This window comes from Pyxicephalus adspersus, chromosome 4, assembly GCF_032062135.1.
Source record: "Pyxicephalus adspersus chromosome 4, UCB_Pads_2.0, whole genome shotgun sequence".
Lineage (NCBI taxonomy): Eukaryota > Metazoa > Chordata > Amphibia > Anura > Pyxicephalidae > Pyxicephalus > Pyxicephalus adspersus.
Genome location: NC_092861.1, coordinates 124,988,579 through 125,009,678, shown reverse-complemented (window position 1 = coordinate 125,009,678; position 21,100 = coordinate 124,988,579). Strand labels below are relative to the sequence as shown.

The 21,100-nt window shown below is 39.5% G+C and overlaps 1 protein-coding gene across 1 annotated transcript in view; it reads right to left on the bottom strand.

Moving 5' to 3' along the window:
• UGP2 (UDP-glucose pyrophosphorylase 2) overlaps positions 1–13,655 on the bottom strand; it is a 48,201-nt gene extending 34,546 nt beyond the window's left edge. Inside the window, exons 1-2 of the mRNA XM_072409554.1 lie at positions 13,392–13,655; positions 2,759–2,886 (exon numbers count right to left, since the gene is read on the bottom strand). Of these exons, the coding sequence (XP_072265655.1) occupies positions 2,759–2,886; positions 13,392–13,419 (156 nt within the window). The 5' untranslated portion in view covers positions 13,420–13,655. The remainder of the gene's footprint in view (positions 1–2,758; positions 2,887–13,391) is intronic.
• Between the last annotated feature and the right edge of the window lie 7,445 nt (positions 13,656–21,100).

The window sequence follows — 21,100 nt, the reverse complement described above, 5'->3', positions numbered from 1 at the left end:
ACTCTGGGCAGGGATTATTAACATCTGTAATTAAGTTTTTTGCAAGATGTTTAAAGAGAGCACATGGAGAAATGGACGTGTATTGCCGTGATATATGTTTGTGTACGATTTTTCCTTGACATACAGAGCAGTTTTAATTTTTTAAAAAGGCAATGTTCCCAACCACAGCCCTGCAGCTAGAATATAAAGCTAGAAGTAAATCTGTCCTTCGTGTTAAGTAGAAAAATTGTCCAGAAGTTTTAGCCTACACTTTCTTCCTAAATTAGCATGTTGGCTCTGGCCCTCCCAGTCTCCATTCACCTTCTAAAACTGCAGTCACTTTTTCTTCTTGCTTGTTGAAAAATCATATCAGCCACAGGAGAGAAAAACTATACATGAAAACAAAGTATTTAATAAACTCCCACACACTGATAAGATTTACATCAAGCTTATATCTTGCATGCATATCTAAAAGTGTTGAAAAGACTATTCATTTCCTTTACAATAGGTAAACACACTTTCAAAGAGCACACGAATGGAAGTCTGTGTATCAGCTCAAATAAACTGCACTGGAAAAAAAACACACATACATATCACATTATACAAACTTTAAAAGAAACTTTACAATATGAAAGTAGGGAATAGCATTAATCAACAAACCCTCCTAGCTACTATGGGACAAATCAGCTCTAGCTAATATTCAACCTACATGGTTGCCAGCAGCAGAGAGGGCTGTAAGATTTATCAATAATGCTGCAATGAACACACCTGGCCAGTCTTTGTCAACCTCTTTAACATGAGGGAACATTTAAAATATGTTTCTGGTCTTAGAGAACCCCTGACAATATTAGAAATATCCTCAGCTCACGATACAATAATGTGATCAGTGGGAAGAAATGAGGGGAAAAAAATTACCATTGGTGTCATTGGTAATTATCATTATTAAATTGTATTTATATAGGGCCAACATATTACACAGCGTTCTACATTAAATGGGTGTTGCAAATGACAGACATATACAAACAAAGACACAAGAGGAGAAGACCCTGCCCCGAAGAGCCTATTGACCTGAGGGGCAAAAATTGCTTATTGCGCAAGGAACCCCTAGAAAACTAGGAACCAAAGTTGAGACACAGAGCTCTAGACCAGGGGTCCCTAACCCGTCTGACAGGTGGGGCCTGAGAGCGTGGAGACCAGCGGTAGTCCGCTGCTCTGATTAGTGCCTCCAGAGGGTTCAGAAGAAGTACCCCGCTTGGACCATGTCCCCCGCACAGATCCCTGCTCAGGTTGGTCTACTGGTTGTGTCTCTGGACTGCGATGGGAGAGTGGGCCGGTTCTGGCATTATGACATCACTCTGGGGGAAGTTTCTTCCCATTTGAGTGACACAGGACTGTTCGGAGTCTGTAGATTTAGTAGTCCGCAAGCTGAAAAAGGTAGGGGACCAGACAATAGACAATAGTGCCTGTTTCAGTTACTCTGTTGCTCTTTAAGGGCTGAGAGGAACCATATACTGTGTACCTGAATGTGACTTGCAATAAGCTACTTTGAAACCAATGAACAGCAAAACTTAAGAAGTTGGAGAAAGAAGCAGCACAAAATGGGAAAAAGTCGTACTGTTGTGTTAATTTGCTAAAATGGATCATGCCAATATGAAAAGAGAGTAGTGTGACAGAGATAAGTTCATTAGTGTGCTGTATCTCATTTCACTGCAGTCATAGGCTGGAAGCAGACTTTTAAATTGGTACTTAAGTTCAACTTTCAATTAAACAGGGTATTATTTCAGAAACGGACAGGTGATGTCCCTATGGCAAAAAGAATTGTTACTTGCTTGATAACTCCATTCTAATGTCAAATTCACTGCTGCTTGCTGGGATAACTGGCAAACCCTGTCTTCCCTTTTGGTTGTGGGGACTGAATGCAAGGAGTCACTGCACCCTGGCCTGGTCAATCAAGATGACCGAAGATCAGAACAAGGAAGAAGGAAGCGCCTGCGATGGAATTGGGACAGGTGAATAGTAACTGGGTTTAGTTACCGTTAGTGTTCAGTGTTCTCCCCAGACCCTTTTAGCTGGGCACACCACCCAGCACTTTTCAGCAACCACCCGGCTGTTTTTGGGTGGTTACTGATGAGTTTGGTCACAATTCAGGGGTGCTACCCACCTACAATTTCTTTCCACTAAGCTTATTAAACTGTATGGTTTGAGCACTGAGTGTTAAATATAAGGGGATGAGGAAAATCAGGTTTTCCGCTCTGTCAGACAAGGCTGAGCTATGTTGTAAAACTGCGTAAATGTTAGAACTGGATAGACTGTTATATAAGTTCTTTGGCAGGTAAGACAGCTTCTGATGGTGTATTTCGTCTATGTAAAAGACATTTTCATCTGTGTTTTAGTGGTTTGGGTACGTTCAGGTTTTAAGGAAATAAATGTTCATTTCATAGAGGGAAAAAAAGATAATTTGCATTTCCAGGTTGTCACTGAATTTTGTAATACCACTCAGTCAGTCAATGAACTTCCCTGTAGGAGGTAAGCAAAGGAGAGGAATGTCCATTCTATACTCCTAAGTGATCTGCAAGGAACAAAATATGCAAAGCAACTGCCAGGTCAGGGTGTATATTTTCCATTTCCACCAGGAAACAATGTTCACAGACGACTTCATCAGAAAATGCTTTCTAGATAACAAAATTCTGATAACATGATTAACTTGGAAATACTAGTGTCCTAAAATTAAGCAATCAGCAATATACAGCTACAGTTACATGCTAAGAGACAACAATACCTGCAGTTCAGCCTCTGGTGCTGTAGCCAAAATCTTTTCAAGATCGACTTTCATGGCCTCCTCCAATTCTTGTCTAATGGCTTCTTGGAACTGTGACATCTCTCCACCAGACATTGCCTTACTTAGATCTAAAAAAAAACCAAAAAAAAATATTGAGTCTTTAAAAAAGTCTTTAAAACATACCTTTCAGTAAAATTTTCCTATTAACACTTTCACTTTCAAAGCTGGCAACTATTCAAAACTGTGTTTCCACCTTCACTCTGATACCAATATTTAGGGCAATTTGCTGATGTTTTGTTTGTTTGGTTTGCTGTTTCTTCTTTATACAGGTAAGTAAATATGTGCAGTGTTCTCCCCAGCTCCTTTTAGCTGGGCGCACCACCCGGCCTTTTTCGGTACCCACCCGGCTGCCACCCAGCTACAATTTATTCCCATGAAGCGTACAACAATTTTTGGGTTGAACAATGACGTTAGAATGGGTTTTCAGTAACTAAAATAAAAGAAACAATCCAGTTTTACAATTTAAAGCCCAGTCAAACCTCTACACTTTGTATATTTGAAAATAAATAATGGGTGCAGATGAAAAGATGGTATAACCTACAATTTAATTCCTTGCTGCCTCCACTAGCTAACAATGGCCATAAAAAAAGGAAAAGTATATCACTCTGTAATATCTCTTCCTAATGTATTCATTCCAATTCTCAGAGCAATGTAGAATACTGTAAAAACTGCCAAACTCCAATACTTTCAACAAGATAAAAGTTTGTCTCTACAGGTGAAGTGCGTGAGATGGGATCCTGGAGGTGTGCCATCCATACGCCTCAACTCAATGAACTTGTGCTTTGTTGAAAGTAGTAGAGGGTATGGCTATTCTCCTATTATTTCATGAATGGGGTTTCTTCTACTCAAACATTTGCCCATCCAACCTCAAAATGCTGGAACGAAGGCATCTGACATGAATGATGTTTGCAAACAATACTAAACTGCTACTTCATCAAATTATTATTATTATTATTATTATTATTCATTTGATATTTATGCCACATCCCACTGTATAAATCCAACAATCAAAAACAGAAAAATATTCAAGGGACTTTTTAGGCATATACTGCTTATACTACATACCAATCTCTAAAAGTAATGACAATTTTTATTTAAACAATTTCAAAATAAAATGAAAATTATATTAAAAGCAATCACTCTTTAATGAACTGATGATACTTGGTTAGTTCTCAATTGAAATATTTTTCACAACGCATTTCACGGACATTTTATCTGCTTCATCAGGTAACAACTATGAAACCTAAAGATTTTTATCAATTAATAAAACATTTTTCATAAAGAATATACATTTCACAAATAAAAAACAAAATACACTTACAAAGCCAACTTTCTTTTGAAGTGTGGCTGATTAATATTTCCTCCTTTTTCAACACACCATTGGGGCTCGCACAGAGCAAAAAACATGGAAGGACGCAAACTTGGCACCAAAGCAGAGTATCAATAAACAATGCTCAACAAATGAAAGCAGAACTGTATATACGTGTGTGTGTGTGTGTATATATATATATATATATATATATATATATATATATATACACATACACACACACTAGGAGAACATTGGCAAATGGTTGATAAATCATTGCAGAAATTTAGTGATCAGGTCACTAGATCTAAAATCAAAGTACGTAATAAAAATGGAAAGGTTTTTTATCTGCATTGTATGTAGTGCGGTTTCCATCAGTATAGAAAGTATGTAATTAGCAGATTAGTACTGATGAAGTGGAAGGATTTATCACTTTTTTACCAACTTCACAGCCTTGATAAAATGCAAGTAGAAAGGGACATGTTCAGGTGAATTTAAAACGATTGAAACTTTCTTTACCAAATTTAAATGACTGAAATTAAATTAAATTCAGTAGACTTAATGAAAAAGAAAAAAAAAACAGCAAATTAAGTGTGGAAAATGCAAATCTAGGACATTAACCAATGATGGCAAAGGAGGAAAACATGGGTTGGTGCATGCAGGATAAGTGTTAACATGGAAAAACCTAGTACAATGTTACAATGTTTCTGGACCTTTTGAACTTGGTGGAACCCTCTACCAGGAAACTCCTAGAAATACCATATCCACAGCTCACAGTATATTAGTGTGGTGGTCAGTGGGAAGAATGCCTCTTACATTACTGACCAAGAATATCACCCTTACATATGGCCAAAATAATCATTGGTGAAACTTGAAACTGACCTGAGAGGCGCAAATTGCATATTGCTCAAGGAACCTCTAACAACCTCTGGAGGAACCATGGGGTTCAATGGAATGGTGGTTGAAAAACCCTGACCTAGTAAATCATTTCTAAAAACTGAGACATTGAAACAATGCAAACAAAATGTGGTGAAATTACCTGTAGTGTATACCCAGGTTTTATATTTTACCCAATGGAAAATTGTAGTAAAAAAGGTATCCAATCTCTGTAAAAGATTCAAATTGGTTCTGTTTGCCCCCAGCTTTTACACAAGTTGTTCACATTGAAAATGACCCATTTACACTAATTAACTATTTATTTATGCTGTCTATGTAACCGTGCTGCTAGAATATTTCATTCCTTTTAGATACTGTAATTTACACAGCAGATTACACATGCACAGAAATTCTGTGTAATTCTACAGCTAAAATAGCCAAGGATCGTCTCTGCAGGGGGCAGGGTATGCATATGTTCTCTACATTCTGAGTTTCCAAGCTCCTCTGTGGAATTTACAACATGGCTGTAATGCATTACCATTTAACAGTAAAAGGTGACAAACAGAATAAAAATGCACCCTTGACGTAAACAATAAATGTATGTCGTTTGTAAAATGACATTCTGCTTTTAAGATGGAGGAATACAAAAAAGCAAATTCCACTTTAACGCTGCAATATCATTTCTACATTATTGTTGTTATTATTGCTCAGTATTTATATAGCGCCGACATATTATGCAGCGCTGTACAAAGACCATATTCAATTCACCAGCTGTCCCTCAAAGGGACTCAAAATCTTATGCCCCTACCAGAGTCATATGTCTTTAATATAGTCTAAGGTCAATTTTGGGGGAAGCCAATTATCCTAACTGCATGTTTTTGGAATGTCGGAGGAAACCCACGCAAACATGGGGAGAACCTGCAAACTCCATGCAGATAGTGTCCTGGCTGAAATTCAAACCTGGGACCTAGCACTGCAAAGTGCTAACCACTGAGCCACTGTGCTGCCCCACCATGCTGTTTTGACAATTCATATCATCAGTCCTATATATATCAAATGACTGACGCCTAAGCAGACTTTCTGACATCAATTATGGAATTGCGGGTTCTGCAATTTTCCCTCCTTCCTTTCTGTTCTTGGGAAGTTAGCATCGGTCTCACTTTCCATGGCTGATGGATTAAGCTGTCTGTGCTACTGGTGTGGACATAAAAACTGGGGTATTTTCTTGGCACTTACAGCTAAAGAGGTGGCTTGGACAAGCAACTTCAACATTACAAGAACAAGCCCAGTTTACCTGAATGAAAGAGAACCTTTACGCACAACACAAAAAGCTATTCAGTTTTTTAAAAAAAAACTTCAGCTTTAGGAAAATAGACATTTACTGACTGTCAAAGAACTAGTGGTACAGACTTGTGCAGAGCAATTTCTCATATTTAATCTCCAGCTAGGTGTCAAAATGAAATTTACTGTATTGCTACCTCTGTGTTTAATTGGAAAGCCGACAAGTGAAAAGCCCAGTGGTTGCCAAATCTCACTCAAGTGTTTTTCTAGGACAACAACCTATTGAGTGTTTGTCTATCATCTATGATATTCACCTAGTGATGTTCAAGAACCACTTCAAAGATACGTTAAAAGGTTCCACCCGTGACACTAGTTGTATACTGCTACTTTAACTTTTATGTATGACCACCACAACCTTTACATTACTCAAGTACCACCTACAGGTACACAGCCATGACATCCCTTCGAGAATTATGACCACCACAACCTTTGCAATACTTAAGCACCACTTGTTATCCTCACCCTTGAGAGATGTACATTCCCTTAACCTTCACAGTGATCAAACAACACCGGTCTAGAAAATCAGTGCCTAGTCCTCCTGTGAAAGGTCCATAAGAAGAAACATCTGATGACACAACAGACTTCCTCTAAGATTCTTTATCTAGGGCAGAGTTTCTCAACAAGGGTTCCATGAATTCCTAGGGTTCCTCCAGAGGTTGCTAGAAGTTCCTAAAGAATTAGCAATTTGTGCCTCCCATGTCAATTACCACTGACACCAAGAATCTTTTTGGCTTCCCGTTGACCACCAAACTAATGTATTATTGTAAGCTGTGGAAATTATTGCTGCCAGAGGTTTTTTAGGACTTGAAAGTAATTTCAATGGTTCCTCCATGTTAAAAAGGTTGAGAAAAATAGATTTCAACTGTAAATTCAGTTGGTTGGTATTTATTCACCAAAACAAAAATTCATCAGCACTCTTATTATTTTTTTAGATTTGCAGGCACAGCACAGTGGCTCAGTGGTTAGCACTCTCCCCTTTGCAGCGTTTGGTCCCAGGTTTAAATCTATCTGCATGGAGTTTGCAGGTTTTCCCTGTGCTTGCGTAGGTTTCCTCCAGGTACTCCAGTTTCCGCCAACATTCCAAAAACATGTTAATTGGCCTCTCCCCATAAAAATTGACCTTAGGCTGTATACAAGACATATAACTATGGTAGGGATTTTAGATTGTGAGCTCCTTTGAGGTGTCCGACAGCTGGTGATATGACTATTTTGTAAAGTGCTGCGTAATATCTCGGCACTATATAAAAACTGGGTAATAATATTAATAGCGCCATTAACTGCTGACATTTGGAGCATCCATCTTGTTACTGGTGGCCTAGGACTGTAAGGAAAGCACTCCACATTATTCTTGTTCAGTGTTGCCTTTTATTCATTGTTTGCCAATTACAGAAATCCTAAACTTCAGAAGATCCACAGCCCTTTAGAACTGGGTTGGAAGGCCCAGATACAGAATAAAACTATGCTCCACAGAGCCACAAGAGGCTCACCAACGTTACACGGTCTGTGCAGAACTGAAGTTACTGGCAATATATCTGGCTTGTCAATCTAGGAAGCAGTTAAAGTCTGTATTAGTTTGTTTAGTCCCTGGGGACACTGACAAGGTGAGCACACAAGTGTCAGCCACAGTGATGAGGAAATTACTTGTTTGGTGAACTGAAAGCAGACAGAAGACGTTTCCTGTTAGATTGACAATTAAATTAGAGATCCACAGACCACATTCACAGCAGCAGAACAAAGGTATACATGTGTGGGGAAATAAAAGGATTGTTTAGTATGGATAATTCCAATTATTTCAGACAGCTACCAGATTTATGTGCAGGAAACAATCAAATCAGGGCACAGTAATTGGACAAACTACCGAACAGAATAATAAGGATGTGCTGAAAGTATAAAAGTATACAGACAGACCAATAGTCATCTGCTAAAAGATGAGATTACAAGAAGAATAAAGCAGATCAAATCACAAAAGACTGATCACAATAACATATTACTCTACTGAATTAATAGGGTGATCCAGCACACCTGCAATGGATTTGCTATTAGCTGGCAAATGCTTTAAATCCTGGACCAAATCCATTTCATGTTTGCTGGATCACCCAGGTACTCCCATGATGGTCTTTTTTCTACAGACTTGGGAGAGCTTTATTAAATCAGGCCCACGGTCTCCACTTTAATGCTGCGTAATGTAGTCTGGTATTTATTGTTGTTCCTTTTTTGGGCATTACATTGCCACATCAAGCCGACTTTTCCATTGACTGAATCTTGAGATGAAAAAAATGTAATATAGTGTACATGCAGATTTAACCCATGAAACAAATTCTGTCCACCAGTTTTTCTCTTTATACTGATATATATTTATCAACCTAAATGTTTGCATCAATTATGGCTTTTGGGACCCCCATTGGCCAACCTCCTCCCAAAACTTTTATCTAGAAATACCCTTTCCCGTTCCTAGAACCTTAGAACAATCCGTAGTACAATCTAAAGAAAACCAGGAGCGACTTGGAAGTATAAATAGGTATACTCAGGTCCTTAGCAACATTTAAAATTTCCTTTTACATATAAGAACGCTTACTTACCAAAAAATAAATATTCTGTTTTAAATATTGTATCTGATGAGTTCTTTAGGGTGTTTTGTTAGTTTCAGACTTATCATATCCTGTGATTTTTCCTAATGTCTGATCACACTTGCTTAGGTAAAAATGTATCCCCGCTAAGTGCCAGCTCCCCACATTACTATACTACTGCTGCACTAAAACATTGCATTAGTGACCCCACACAAACTGCCGGGTCAACAAGTGCTGAGGAGCCACAGAAGGGACTCACAGCACTAAACCGTTTCTCCTTTGCTTTGAAAGCACATTAATGTTACCTTTTCAATTTGGCCATATGTAACAGAGAAATAACAAGCTTGGGGACCAGCTCGGGAGGTAAGCAGGATTTCTATATCTGAAGATTCCCTTGAGAAGGCAGCTTTAATGTGTACATTCCAGACCTGCACTCAGCAGCCAACATATGCTTCACATACAACATTCACACTATCCTGCAATGTCGAATATAAGTTCCACAAGAAAAAAAAGGCAACAAGAAACTAAAGCTATTTATACAGTTATCATGTGTTGTGCCGAACATTAAAAAGCACTGCCACTGTGGCATGATTAAGTTTATGCACTGGTCGGCTCGTAGATGGGACGCTAAAGTCTTTTTACTCCTTTCTCCAAGTTAGGTTATCCCTGTGGCATTCACGAATAAAAGGTCTTTAAAGTGAACCTGAATTTAAAAAGGAATTTCTTGCAATCTTATAGGAAACATCTACAAATGATAATTTTATACCATGAAGATTTTTCTTTTGTCTTTAGTCCCTGTAAAAAAAAGTATAATGTACTCTTGTGTCTTGAGCAAATATTTTCAGTGTGAGATAACCTAAGGCACTGCTGCTTATAACTAGTAGGAAAAATGTGGTAAAAGATTTGAAGAAGTCACTACTGTGATGATCACTGTGGTCCTTGCTGGGGATGAACCAGAAGCCCAAACACGTTACTACCTCTTTTTACTTATTCTGTGGAACTTTGCATTCTGCAACTTTACTTCTATTTCTTAAACATTATCCCATAAGTCATCAGGAGGCAGCTCTGATATCAGAAGGCCTGATTTCTCAGAGATAATCATCGCCAAACAAGAACACTATACAAAAACACATGATAAGTCTATATAGTGAACGGATGCAGAAAAGAGGCAATTCTTCCTGTACTTGTCTTTTTTGAGTGCAGCTTCCAAACTTTTGCTCCTTTTTTAAGTTACAGAAAAAACAAAAAAATTGAACGAGAACAAAAAATGTTGAAATTCATCTCCAATAAGTGATAGTGACATGTACACATTGACTTCTTCGGTACTACTATCATGAAATTGAGGCAGCATAAATTATGTAGTCTTTACCAATTCCCTCTTTAATCTATGTGAATTAACAATGCACTATGAAAGTCGACTTAAATCTTGCTAGGTTAGCATCTTGTTAGAGACTTTGCTAGATCAGATATAACCCACATTCTAAAGGACACTGGGAAATTTGTGCAAAACTGCTGGTCTAGTTCAGCAACACTCAGTCCTTCCAGTTACTTTAACTGTTTATAGAAACCATTTACAAAGCTTCAGCATGAAGTCTCTCTTATTAAAAAAAAATAGACAAATGCTTTCCTATCTGCTGCAGCATGGTGAGGAAATGTAGCTCACATCTGTCTGACTCTGGACAGTAAAGCTCTTGGAGCTATTTGTAACAAGAGAAGGATTATGTGCAGGGGAGTATTTCTTCACTACCACGGTTTGACTTTGCAAAATCTTAATTGAGAACAGATTCTTCATGCTACCACCAGAGAATTATACCCAAGTCAGATATATCAAAAACAGAAGTTATAAAAAGTTTTAAAGTTTTGACAAAAATTAAAAGGGACAACCCATAAAAAATGAATATTTCAAATTTTATGCAGCTGATGGACTCAATAGGCTTGAAGTGGAACTAAAATCTCTCCTCCAAATATGAAACATCTGTCGCTTGCTGGTGCCAAACATCTTCTCATCGGCTTCTCCTGGGATAAGGATCTTCAGCCATGTGTAAGAAGTTTGCAAGGAGAAAGGTAAGAATTCTTTATTGCAGAGGGGATATAGTTGGTCTCACAATTTAAAAAGCCCACTATAGTTTCACTTTTTTTTGTATTTCTCAAGTAACAAAATAATAATAATAATAACAAAATGTATTATCTTGAATATATAGCCAACCTGTGAGCCCCTGCAAAGAGGTATTAGTGTGCTGTTTTCAATAGCCAGTGATTAGGGAACCCCATTTGCTTATCTTTTATCATGCAAGTAAATTATTCCAGAACATACTTATTGTATAGGAATTTGTTTCCTCCAGAATGCCTGTTATATCAGGGTGTCACGATCATAGTATTTCTAAGAGGAAGTGTGAGGTGGCAGAAAGGGTGGATGCTCTGTACAAAACAAAACACACAGCCTCCCAACAAATAGGAAGTTCTATAAACCTGTTTGCAATGAAATAAAGTACAAGGAACTCCTAAAAGCTAAACATTTAGTTTTCTACAGCAAACTCCTTTAACCCAATATTCTTTTTTTTGTATCTCAGAGTTGTTGATGTCCTTCAGCCTCTTTTAGTAATCTCCATTTACATGCACCTTGTTCTGGCCTGACTTCCTAATAGTGAATAATGCATGAAACTGCTATAGTTCCAGTTTAGAGGAAACCCTACTGATAATTCAGAAAGCCAATCACACTGTTTACAGAACTCTGTTTACTTTTATACAAGAATGTAAAATATTCTGGCACAGATATATTTTACTAATAATTGAACAAATGGCTAATTACTGGTATCTGATGGATGAAAGGTAACATAGTAACAAGTATCGGTAACTTCCTGCTAGCCACCATCAAAATGTTTTCCCAACACATATAAATATATACATATAAGTCTACATTGCTGGATCACACACGGCATTATTTCAGGAGCAGATGACGGTCATCCAGTAACATGTACAATATATACCTTGTACTGAGAAAAATGTAGGTACAGTCCTATCAATCCCTGCAGTAAAAGCCGGTGGACTGGCTGCCATACTAACGTTTGCCTTTGACAGCCACTGACTAGAAGCAAATATGCTCAGAATCACCGACTTCACCAGCCACATAAAAATAATGGTTCAGCGACTCAAACTACCGATGACTATGGATCTCTTATACAATAATATATGGAACAATTTCCCCAAAAAGATAAACATTGGAAATCCACACATTTATCACTAGCCCATTCAGACTTGTGCTATATGACATCTATGGCACACCACATCCCCAATGCACTGTAAAGAAAGGCAAATACACAACGCTGTGCACTAGGACACATATTATACATTGGTAAAAATAGGAATGCATGCAATGTTATGCATTTTTGTTGCGTTACTGTGCATAGCGTCATGTGTGTCATGCTATGGCATCCAATTTATTATTAATGACTTCCCTAACCCAGTACATCACAACAGAATACATAGGGGTGAATCCTGCACCCTTGATGATAGACTGGGGAAAGAGCTATTACTTATATATCCTGCTTCTTGCAGGAGGTTTAAAAACACACAAGTTGCTTGAAAACAAATAAGGACATCGGAGAAGTTCAACCACCATAAAACATTACAAGGTCACAAGCCGAGTGACCTCTACTATCTGGCCATATTAATACTGGAACACCTTCCATCACATCCTCTCCTTGGGTTCTACCTACAGGTCCCACACATCAAAATGGCCCCTGGACGGGAAGTATTTTTGGGCCCCCTTATCAAACACTTAATAAGTGTATATAAAAGATAAATGGAGGGCTGCAAACTTTAATAGATGATTTGATGGGTGTAATACATTGTCGGTACAAGTCACTTATAGTCGGAAAGGTGCAGTGAAGGAAGTAGCAGGAATTCTCCAGGACTTTGTGCCAATCCAGGAGGATCCCAAACCGGGCATGACCTGGATATCACAAATCACCAACATGGTTGGAGAATGATGAAGAATGCCTCTTACTTTGCATCCAGCGAGTGCCATCTGGCTGGCATAGGGCCAGGTGAGGGGGTACAGATGGCACAAATGAAATGCCAGGCTTCTAGGTGACACCAGTACAGGTGGCTGGTAATATTGGGCCAATGTGCAGACATTGTCCTGGCCTGGCAGCATGCAAGGTTCTCCTGCAGCACACATGCATGGATACCATTACAGCAATGCAGCAGTCCCTGTGACCTCCATCTAGTTCCTGCTATTTCACAAGCCGGGAATCAATGACTCCGACCACGTACACACCTCATATTCACCACCATCGTCTCCAACACAGGGGAGAGCGGACATTTGCCCCTCTGTGACCCCCCTCTACATAACGAACGCTACGGTGCCACATACCGATCGCTACACGGACACCATGTTAACCCTTCGTGTGCTGGAGGGCAGCGATGTCATCCCATGGACACCCGATCCCCCTTACTGATCACACACACACCTACTTACCTTTAGCAAATGCAGACATCTTTGACATGAGGATGGGGTGACACAAACTGCTACTACTGACACTTCTGATGGTTGGAATCTGGGAGCGATCACCGGGCGGCAAATTCCTGGACTGTGGTATGGTTGGGGGTGCTCTCCTCTCCCTGACAGATGGCCAGACACCTCAGTCAGCTGCCTGTCACCGGGCGCCCTGCTCTGTACAACGCCACTGCTGTAGATGCGCTGCTAGGGGGGAAAACTCGACATTTCATCAATGGGGGTAGGCGTGTCCGATATGTCGGGAAACACCCCCTTCCCTAGAGGGGGCCGGGCTTGTAGTACACGTACATGACTCCGCCCCTCCCCTGACAGATGAGTAATGTGTTAACCTGTTCAGTGCAAGACCAGAGCGAGGGGCCAGCGCAGGGATCCATCACACCTATTACACGGGACATCAGCGGAATGGTATGTGTGCCTGATCCCTACACACACACACGCCAGCCTGATCAATCTATCCCAGCACATATATCATCTGATGCATGCCAGCCTGATCAATCTATCCCAGCACATATATGATGCATGGCAGCCCGATCAATCTATCCCAGCACATATATGATGCATGGCAGCACGATCAATCGATCCCAGCTCATACATCATCTGATGGGAGGGGTTTAATCACAAAGTGGGGGTACACAGGGGAAAGGAGGTTTTCTGTTTACCCACCTCATTAAAACTATTTTTTTTCACTTATATTACACAGTATTTATATAGCACCATCATATTACGCAGCGCTGTACAAAGTCCATAGTCATATTACTAGCTGTCTCTCTAAGGGGCTCACAATCTAATGTTTCAACCATAGTCATATGTCTTGTATACAGTCTAAGGTAAATTTTAGGGGGAAGCCAATTAACCTAACTGCATATTTTTGGAATGTGGGAGAATACCGGAGTACCCGGGGGAAACCCATACAAACACAAGGCGATCCGACAAACTCCATGCAGATAGTGCCCTGGCCGAGATTCAAACCTGGGACCTAGCACTACAAAAGCCAATGCTAACCATTGAGCCACCAGGCTGTCACTTGGATAGGGAACTCAAAACCTCAGATTTTTTTGCAAATGGAGAAACTTCTTTCTGCTTCATAGACACAACTAGATGTGAGGAAATATTCCCTGGGTGGTTTGCAGGGTTGCCTGATCAATACATGAAAACCAGTGTGCAGCGGCGCTATTCCTTGGTAAGGGCACCACCATTCCACAGCTTATCAGCACACCTAGGATGCACAGTACACAACACATGACATTGTAGAGTATCATGTTACAAGAACCAACACATGCAGCATTGTGGTACAGGCCATTCCAACACATAGAATGCATGAAATACAACCCACTGCACTACAAATGTTACATCACACGTTAATGTACAATGTGTTATTACAAATGCTCATTCATTTGAAAGGACTGCAGAATGCACCTAAAAAGAGCAAAAATTGCTTTCGTAGCATTTTCACCAGCACACAGGAACTTTTAAAAGAAGGTAGTGTGAATCTCAGGTGAAAACATTTATAGCTGGATCTCACAATCTGAATGTGCCATAAACATTTCCCATCTGGTAAGCAATCACACACAAAGGCTGATTTATCGGTACAGTTGGGAATCGTCACACAATAAATAATCACATTATTCATCCAATCATGAGGAAAGTGAATACTGTATACAGCAGTGTTTCACTACCAGGCATTCCTCGAGCAATCAGTCAATAATCTTTATGGCTATCTATATGGGTGATATTCTTCCTACAAAGCCAGGCACGGAAGGCACAGACCACCACACTATTATACTGTGAGCTGTGGATATAATAATTATAGCCGGGGTTCCCTGAAAACCTGAAAGTTATTTCATGTGTTATATTTATATATACATATATTTCCTCTGCACATAATTGGATACTCAAACAGATATTTCTTCCTCCAGTGGCTGTATAATTACCACAAATGTTCACAAAATTCTCAGCTCCTTCAGTAAATATGCCGGGTATTATGTAACTGCCTGTGCTTGGAGTCATGAAATGCTGTGTACGCTGACCTTCCTGCATGATGGCATTATACAGCCGGGAGGCCTGGGAAATTATTCCACTACTGCCCACTGAGTGCATAGAGAGCTGCCCGATCTGCATATCTGATGTGTGTGGCAGCAAGATGGGGAAAGTTATCTACTCAAGAAACATATCTTATAGTCAGCTGCAGCTCTCTGAGGCAGGATACTGATGGAAATAAATGTGCTTGTGTGTAAATATATTTATTTATATATAGATCAATATAGATATATACACACACACAAGGAAAGAGAGAGAACACTATCCACATTCCAAAAAACATGTAGTTAGGTTAGTTGGCTTCCCCCAAAATTGTCCTTAGACTGTATTAAAGACATAAGACTATGGTGGGGACATTAGATTGTGAGCTCCTTTGAGGGACAGATAAGGACATGATCATAGACTTTGTACAGCGCCTTGTAATATGTTGGCGCTATATAAATTCTGTGTAGTAATAATAATAGCAACTACTGCGTGTGGGTAACTAAGCCCAACACCAGGCCAAATTGTTCCTGTCAGGTTCTTGTGTCTGTGACCCCACAAAGGACATTTCTCATCTCCGTGAACCAGTAGAAGAAATAGCAACAGGCTGGCATACCAGACAATAAGCTGGTGGGAGGAACCACATTGCAGGATATGCACCCAGAGCTCTTTGAGAGAGCAAAGATTTCACTGCCTGCTGGAAGGGTGAGTATAACATTTCTTCTTTTATAAGATAGAGGTCATATAGAGGTATATCTAAATCTTATTTTTATTTCAGATAAAGTAGGGGAAAGTTAAAAATCATTTTTTTTTTTGTTATTATCTGCATATTTATAATATTACTTCCTCAACCTTTTCAGCTTGCTTCTACTTTCTGCTCATTTAAAAGAGCACTCAAAACCCATTTTTTTTTAAACTTGCCTACCTTTTTTTTGAAACTGTCACTACTTGTCACCACTACATATCTCCCTTCCTATTGTGTGTTATTTCCCTCACCTCATAGATTGTAAGCTCTCTGGGGCAGGGTCCCCTACTCCTGTGTCACTGTCTGTCATTTGCAACCCCTTTTTAATGTACAGTGCTGCATTATATGTTAGCGCTATATAAATCCTGTTTATAGTAATAATTACTCCAAATTTTGGGGTAAGAGTTGGTCTCCATGAGAGCAATGTGGAAACATCAGTGTGAACACAGCACACAGTGCATTGGTGCAACTGAAATGCACCTTACCTATGTAGTGTAATGCAAGCCCATGCTGTATGCATTGCATTGATTATAGTGAGAATAAAACCCGGCCTTCATCAGGTTGAATATTGGAGAATTTCCCTAACAGATCAATAAAAATCTGGCAGTGTTTATATCTCCACCACCTTTAGTTATTCTTTAACCCGATACTGTTGGCATTTTTTTTTTTTCTGATGGCCATCTCTGACCTTTACTTGTGTGTGACACCTTTGATCTGGGGACATGCTGTCCCTGGAGGGGGGAGGTTGGGTTTTGGCATGACTTACTGCAGCCTGGACTCTGAGGCATCAGCCCAGGTTTATTTTTGGAGCTGTCAGTGACCTCTCCTAATGCAACATCATCTCCTGACCTTGACTAGGATATGTTACATTGATCCTGCACCAAGCCAAGCCTAATCCCCACAGACACATGGCTGGGCACTGATATGACAGGGCATTGACACCATGGCCCAACACCTAGGCTATACAAGTCCCTACAGTGCACCTATGGGGGATGCTGGGATTTGTAGTCCCACCATAGCTCTGCCGCCACCTAGAGGGCACTTTTGGCATTTTTCTATATTACTATGACGCAGTACACATATTGCGCGCAGTGTTTATGTTTGTACTGCTATACACGTACATGCACATAGACCATGACCAATGCCAGCTGTGGAAACATGCACAGCCCCCTGTCATGTGAGCACAGCAATGGTGATACAGGTATGCAGCAGCTCCATTCTACACATGCACAGGGGAGGCTGAGCCGCTGATACGCACCTGATAAGAGAAGCTATAGCCGGCCCAGGACTCCCTGCACTGAATGCCTCAAGCACTTCCGACACCCACTGACATCACACAGCTTTACCGCCCCTTTCTAGGCTCTAGAGAACCTGTCAACTATAAGTGTCTGCACAGCTCCGTCCATTTTCTCGGAGCTCATTGCTTATGTTTCAATAAATGGAATCACAGCAAACATGGCGGCTCACTGTGTACGGGAAAGCGGAGCACTGGAGACGTCCTAGAAACGTCGATCCTATAGAGCGCGATTCGCTAGTCGTAGTTTACAGAGAGCCAATCAAACACAGAAGAAAGATCACGCCTTTTTGTGCTGACCAATAGGAGTGCGCTGGTTTGTTATCACCAGGTGCTCCAGGATTGTGCTCTGTAGCAGTGAGATGAATTGATTCTGGCACTTCAATACAGCGCTATGGACAATGTTGCGCTAACTCTGTGTGTAAAATCTAGTCCAGGATCTGGATTGTGGCATTGCAGCTTTAAAATTGCAAGCTTCAGCTATCGGCATGGTGAAGCTATACCCACACCCTCCAATATGGCCCACGCCAGCAGGTATAAATAATGATCCCTCATTGACACCTGAAAATAAAATAACCTATTACAGGAGATTACTGGCTAAACCCGTCATAGGCAGGGTAATTTGTACCCGGTGGAATGGTCATGATGTTGGGTCAATGGGCCTGATTTTTTAAAGCTCTCCAAGGCTGGAGAGAATACACTTTCATCAGTGAAGCCGGGTGATCCCGCAAACCTGAAATGGATTTACTAGCAAATGTTTTGAATCCTGTACCAGATTTATTCCAGGTTTGCTGGATCACCTAGCTTCACTTATGAAAGTGTATTCTCTCCATCTTTGGAGAGCTTTAATAATTCAGGCTCTAAGAGCTCTCTGCATTACCTTTCATTAAAGTTAACCTATCTCTTTGTTCACTATTATCTGTTTTGATTTCATTAGCATGCAGATTACACTGACTTGAAAAATAGGCAAAACGAACTCAGCTACAGAATCTGATTGGCCCATTTTCAAGTTAGTGCAATTCACAAACTATTTGCATCTCATTAACTATCTCTATTGTGCACACCTATCACTGGCATTAAAGTGTCCCTGTCCTGATACTAAAGGTCTGCAGGCAAGCTGAACCTTTATACAATGGCCCTGATTTATTAAAGCTCTCCAAGGTTGGAGAGAATACACTTTGATCAGTGAAGCTGGGTGATCCAGCAAACCTGAAATGGATCTGGTCCAGGATTCAAAACATTTGCTAGCAAATCGCAAATGATTTTAAGGAATCCATTTCAGGTTTTCTGGATCGCCCAGCTTCACTGCTCAAAGTGTATTCTCTCCAGCCATGGAGAGCTTTAGTAAATCTGGGCCAATGAGTGTAAAGAACACTAACCATCAGGAATCAGTCGACATTCTTGGAATTACTGGTTCTCTATAATGAAAATAAAGCATTGGGGAAACAATGTACAAGAAGGAAGAGTTTTTATTGTAAAAGAAATCATACCTCATGCTTTCTTTCCTTTTAGAATGTACGCCTAGCTGTGCATGTAAATCTCGGTGTAGATTGTCAGCATTCCTTTGTGCCAGGATTCATGTAAATTGCATTAACCAATTCAAGCCAATTGTGTTGGCCAAAATCACTGAACCTGAAGGAAGATCAGGAAAACAAGAGAGCTTATAAACATCTCATCTCTGGAGCAGACTTTAGTTCCTGCTTTCAGTATAGCATCAGCGCTTAATATGCCCATGCATTGGTGATATCTCTGAGTTGATGTAATAAACTGACCTTAATATCTTGCCCATACTCTTGCTGCTCTAGATTTTCCATGTATGCACACGTCACAAACATTACAATAAACCTATGCTTTACCAACACAAATCATTGTTTCCTTTTTCCACATTCCTTTGCTCACCCACAGCTTTATTCATCAACATAAGTAAAGAAAAATTCACTGTTCTTGGTATAGGAATTTGTGACAAACTCCATTTTTTTGTTAACACGACGCTGGTGCTGGTCTAATGGAGATGGACTGTAACTACTATGTTGTTCGGCCTATTTCTGCCATGCTCACCTGGCATTCCTGCTCTCCTACAAAATGACCTACGGTATTTAAACATAGATATCTTTACATTACATTACATATCTTTGTATACATTATAGTTCCATACCTATAGAAGAGTTAAAGAGACTTGTAAACAAGCCTTAAACATTAAATAATAAAAATGAGAACCCAATAAAGACAAATAGAATGTTAAGACTTGACATGTGTGAAGGAAAATTTGCAAATGTTTATAACTGGATGAAATCTTGATGTATATCTAAAATGCAAAGGTATAACCATGGCTTTGGCACATTTATAAATTATGGTATAAGTTACATATGTGCATTGGTCTTTGCTGGCTTTGGAAGTCCAGTAAGTCTGGGATTGCAAAATTTCTTTTTACTATGTGCACATTACAAGTGTGCACCGTGTGTTACTGGATAATTACTTTACTGATGTACATAACAACTATGGATTGATGATCATCACAGCTTTTATTTTTTTGAAGCTTTGGCATCTTTTTTTTCTCTTTTTGTTTAATAATGTTAATAACTGTTTACCTTATATTCCAGGGGTGTCAAACTCAAATACACAGTGGGCCAACATTAAAAACTTAGACAAAGTCGCGGGACAAACTTGTAGTTCATTGAAAAAATTGAGGAAGTTTTTCCTTCTCATTAGATATAAAAACATTTCATATAGAAATAAAGAGGTTTTGCTTAACATTCAATCTGGAACAAGCCTATATTACAGAAATAGCACTGCTACCATAATTACCCGTCATTGAAGCACTGCTACCACAATTACCCGTCATTGATTGATATTAGAATATGACCTCAATTTTTATTGTTACTTTCTGTCCCAAAATGTCCTACATGCATATTATTGTCAATTCTTTATATTATCATCCTGTTGTTCTTTGTCGTGCTCACATTTATTTTCCTTATAGAATATGTATCCGTGGGAAACATTGCCCTTCCTAAACCCCTTCTCCACCTTTTTAGTTTTCACAAACCACTAAGTAACAATAGCGCACATTGTCAGACCGCCTAGCGGTACAGTACTCATGTCTCATGTAAGATACAGCTTGACTGAGGTTATAAAGAAGGTAATTGTCTTTAATGAAAATCCTACTAGCAATTGTCTGGAGTTTCTTGATTGGTGACAGAGGAGCAGGTCTAATCTGTCACTGGAGATTAGTTTTAGCAGAACTTGTTACTGAGCATTACTATGCTTCTTTAGACAGGTACTATCTAGACAGACTTACATTGCTTTCACAGTGATAAAGATCAAGAATATAATCTTAAAAAAAGACAACCTGCTTTTAAAAAATGCAACCAATCCCAATCCATTAATGGGAAACTGCAAGCATGTCACAGGAATGCCATTATTCTAGTAATGAAAATTTATATTGTATAATGATTACATATAAAGTATACTTAACCATTAAAACAGTTACAAATATTTATTTAATTTATAAGCAAGCCCTGCTTATTGTATTGTATGCAATACTCCAATGTATTGGAATACAGGTAGTCCCCGGGTTACATATGAGATAGGGACTTTAGGTTTGTTCTTAAGTTA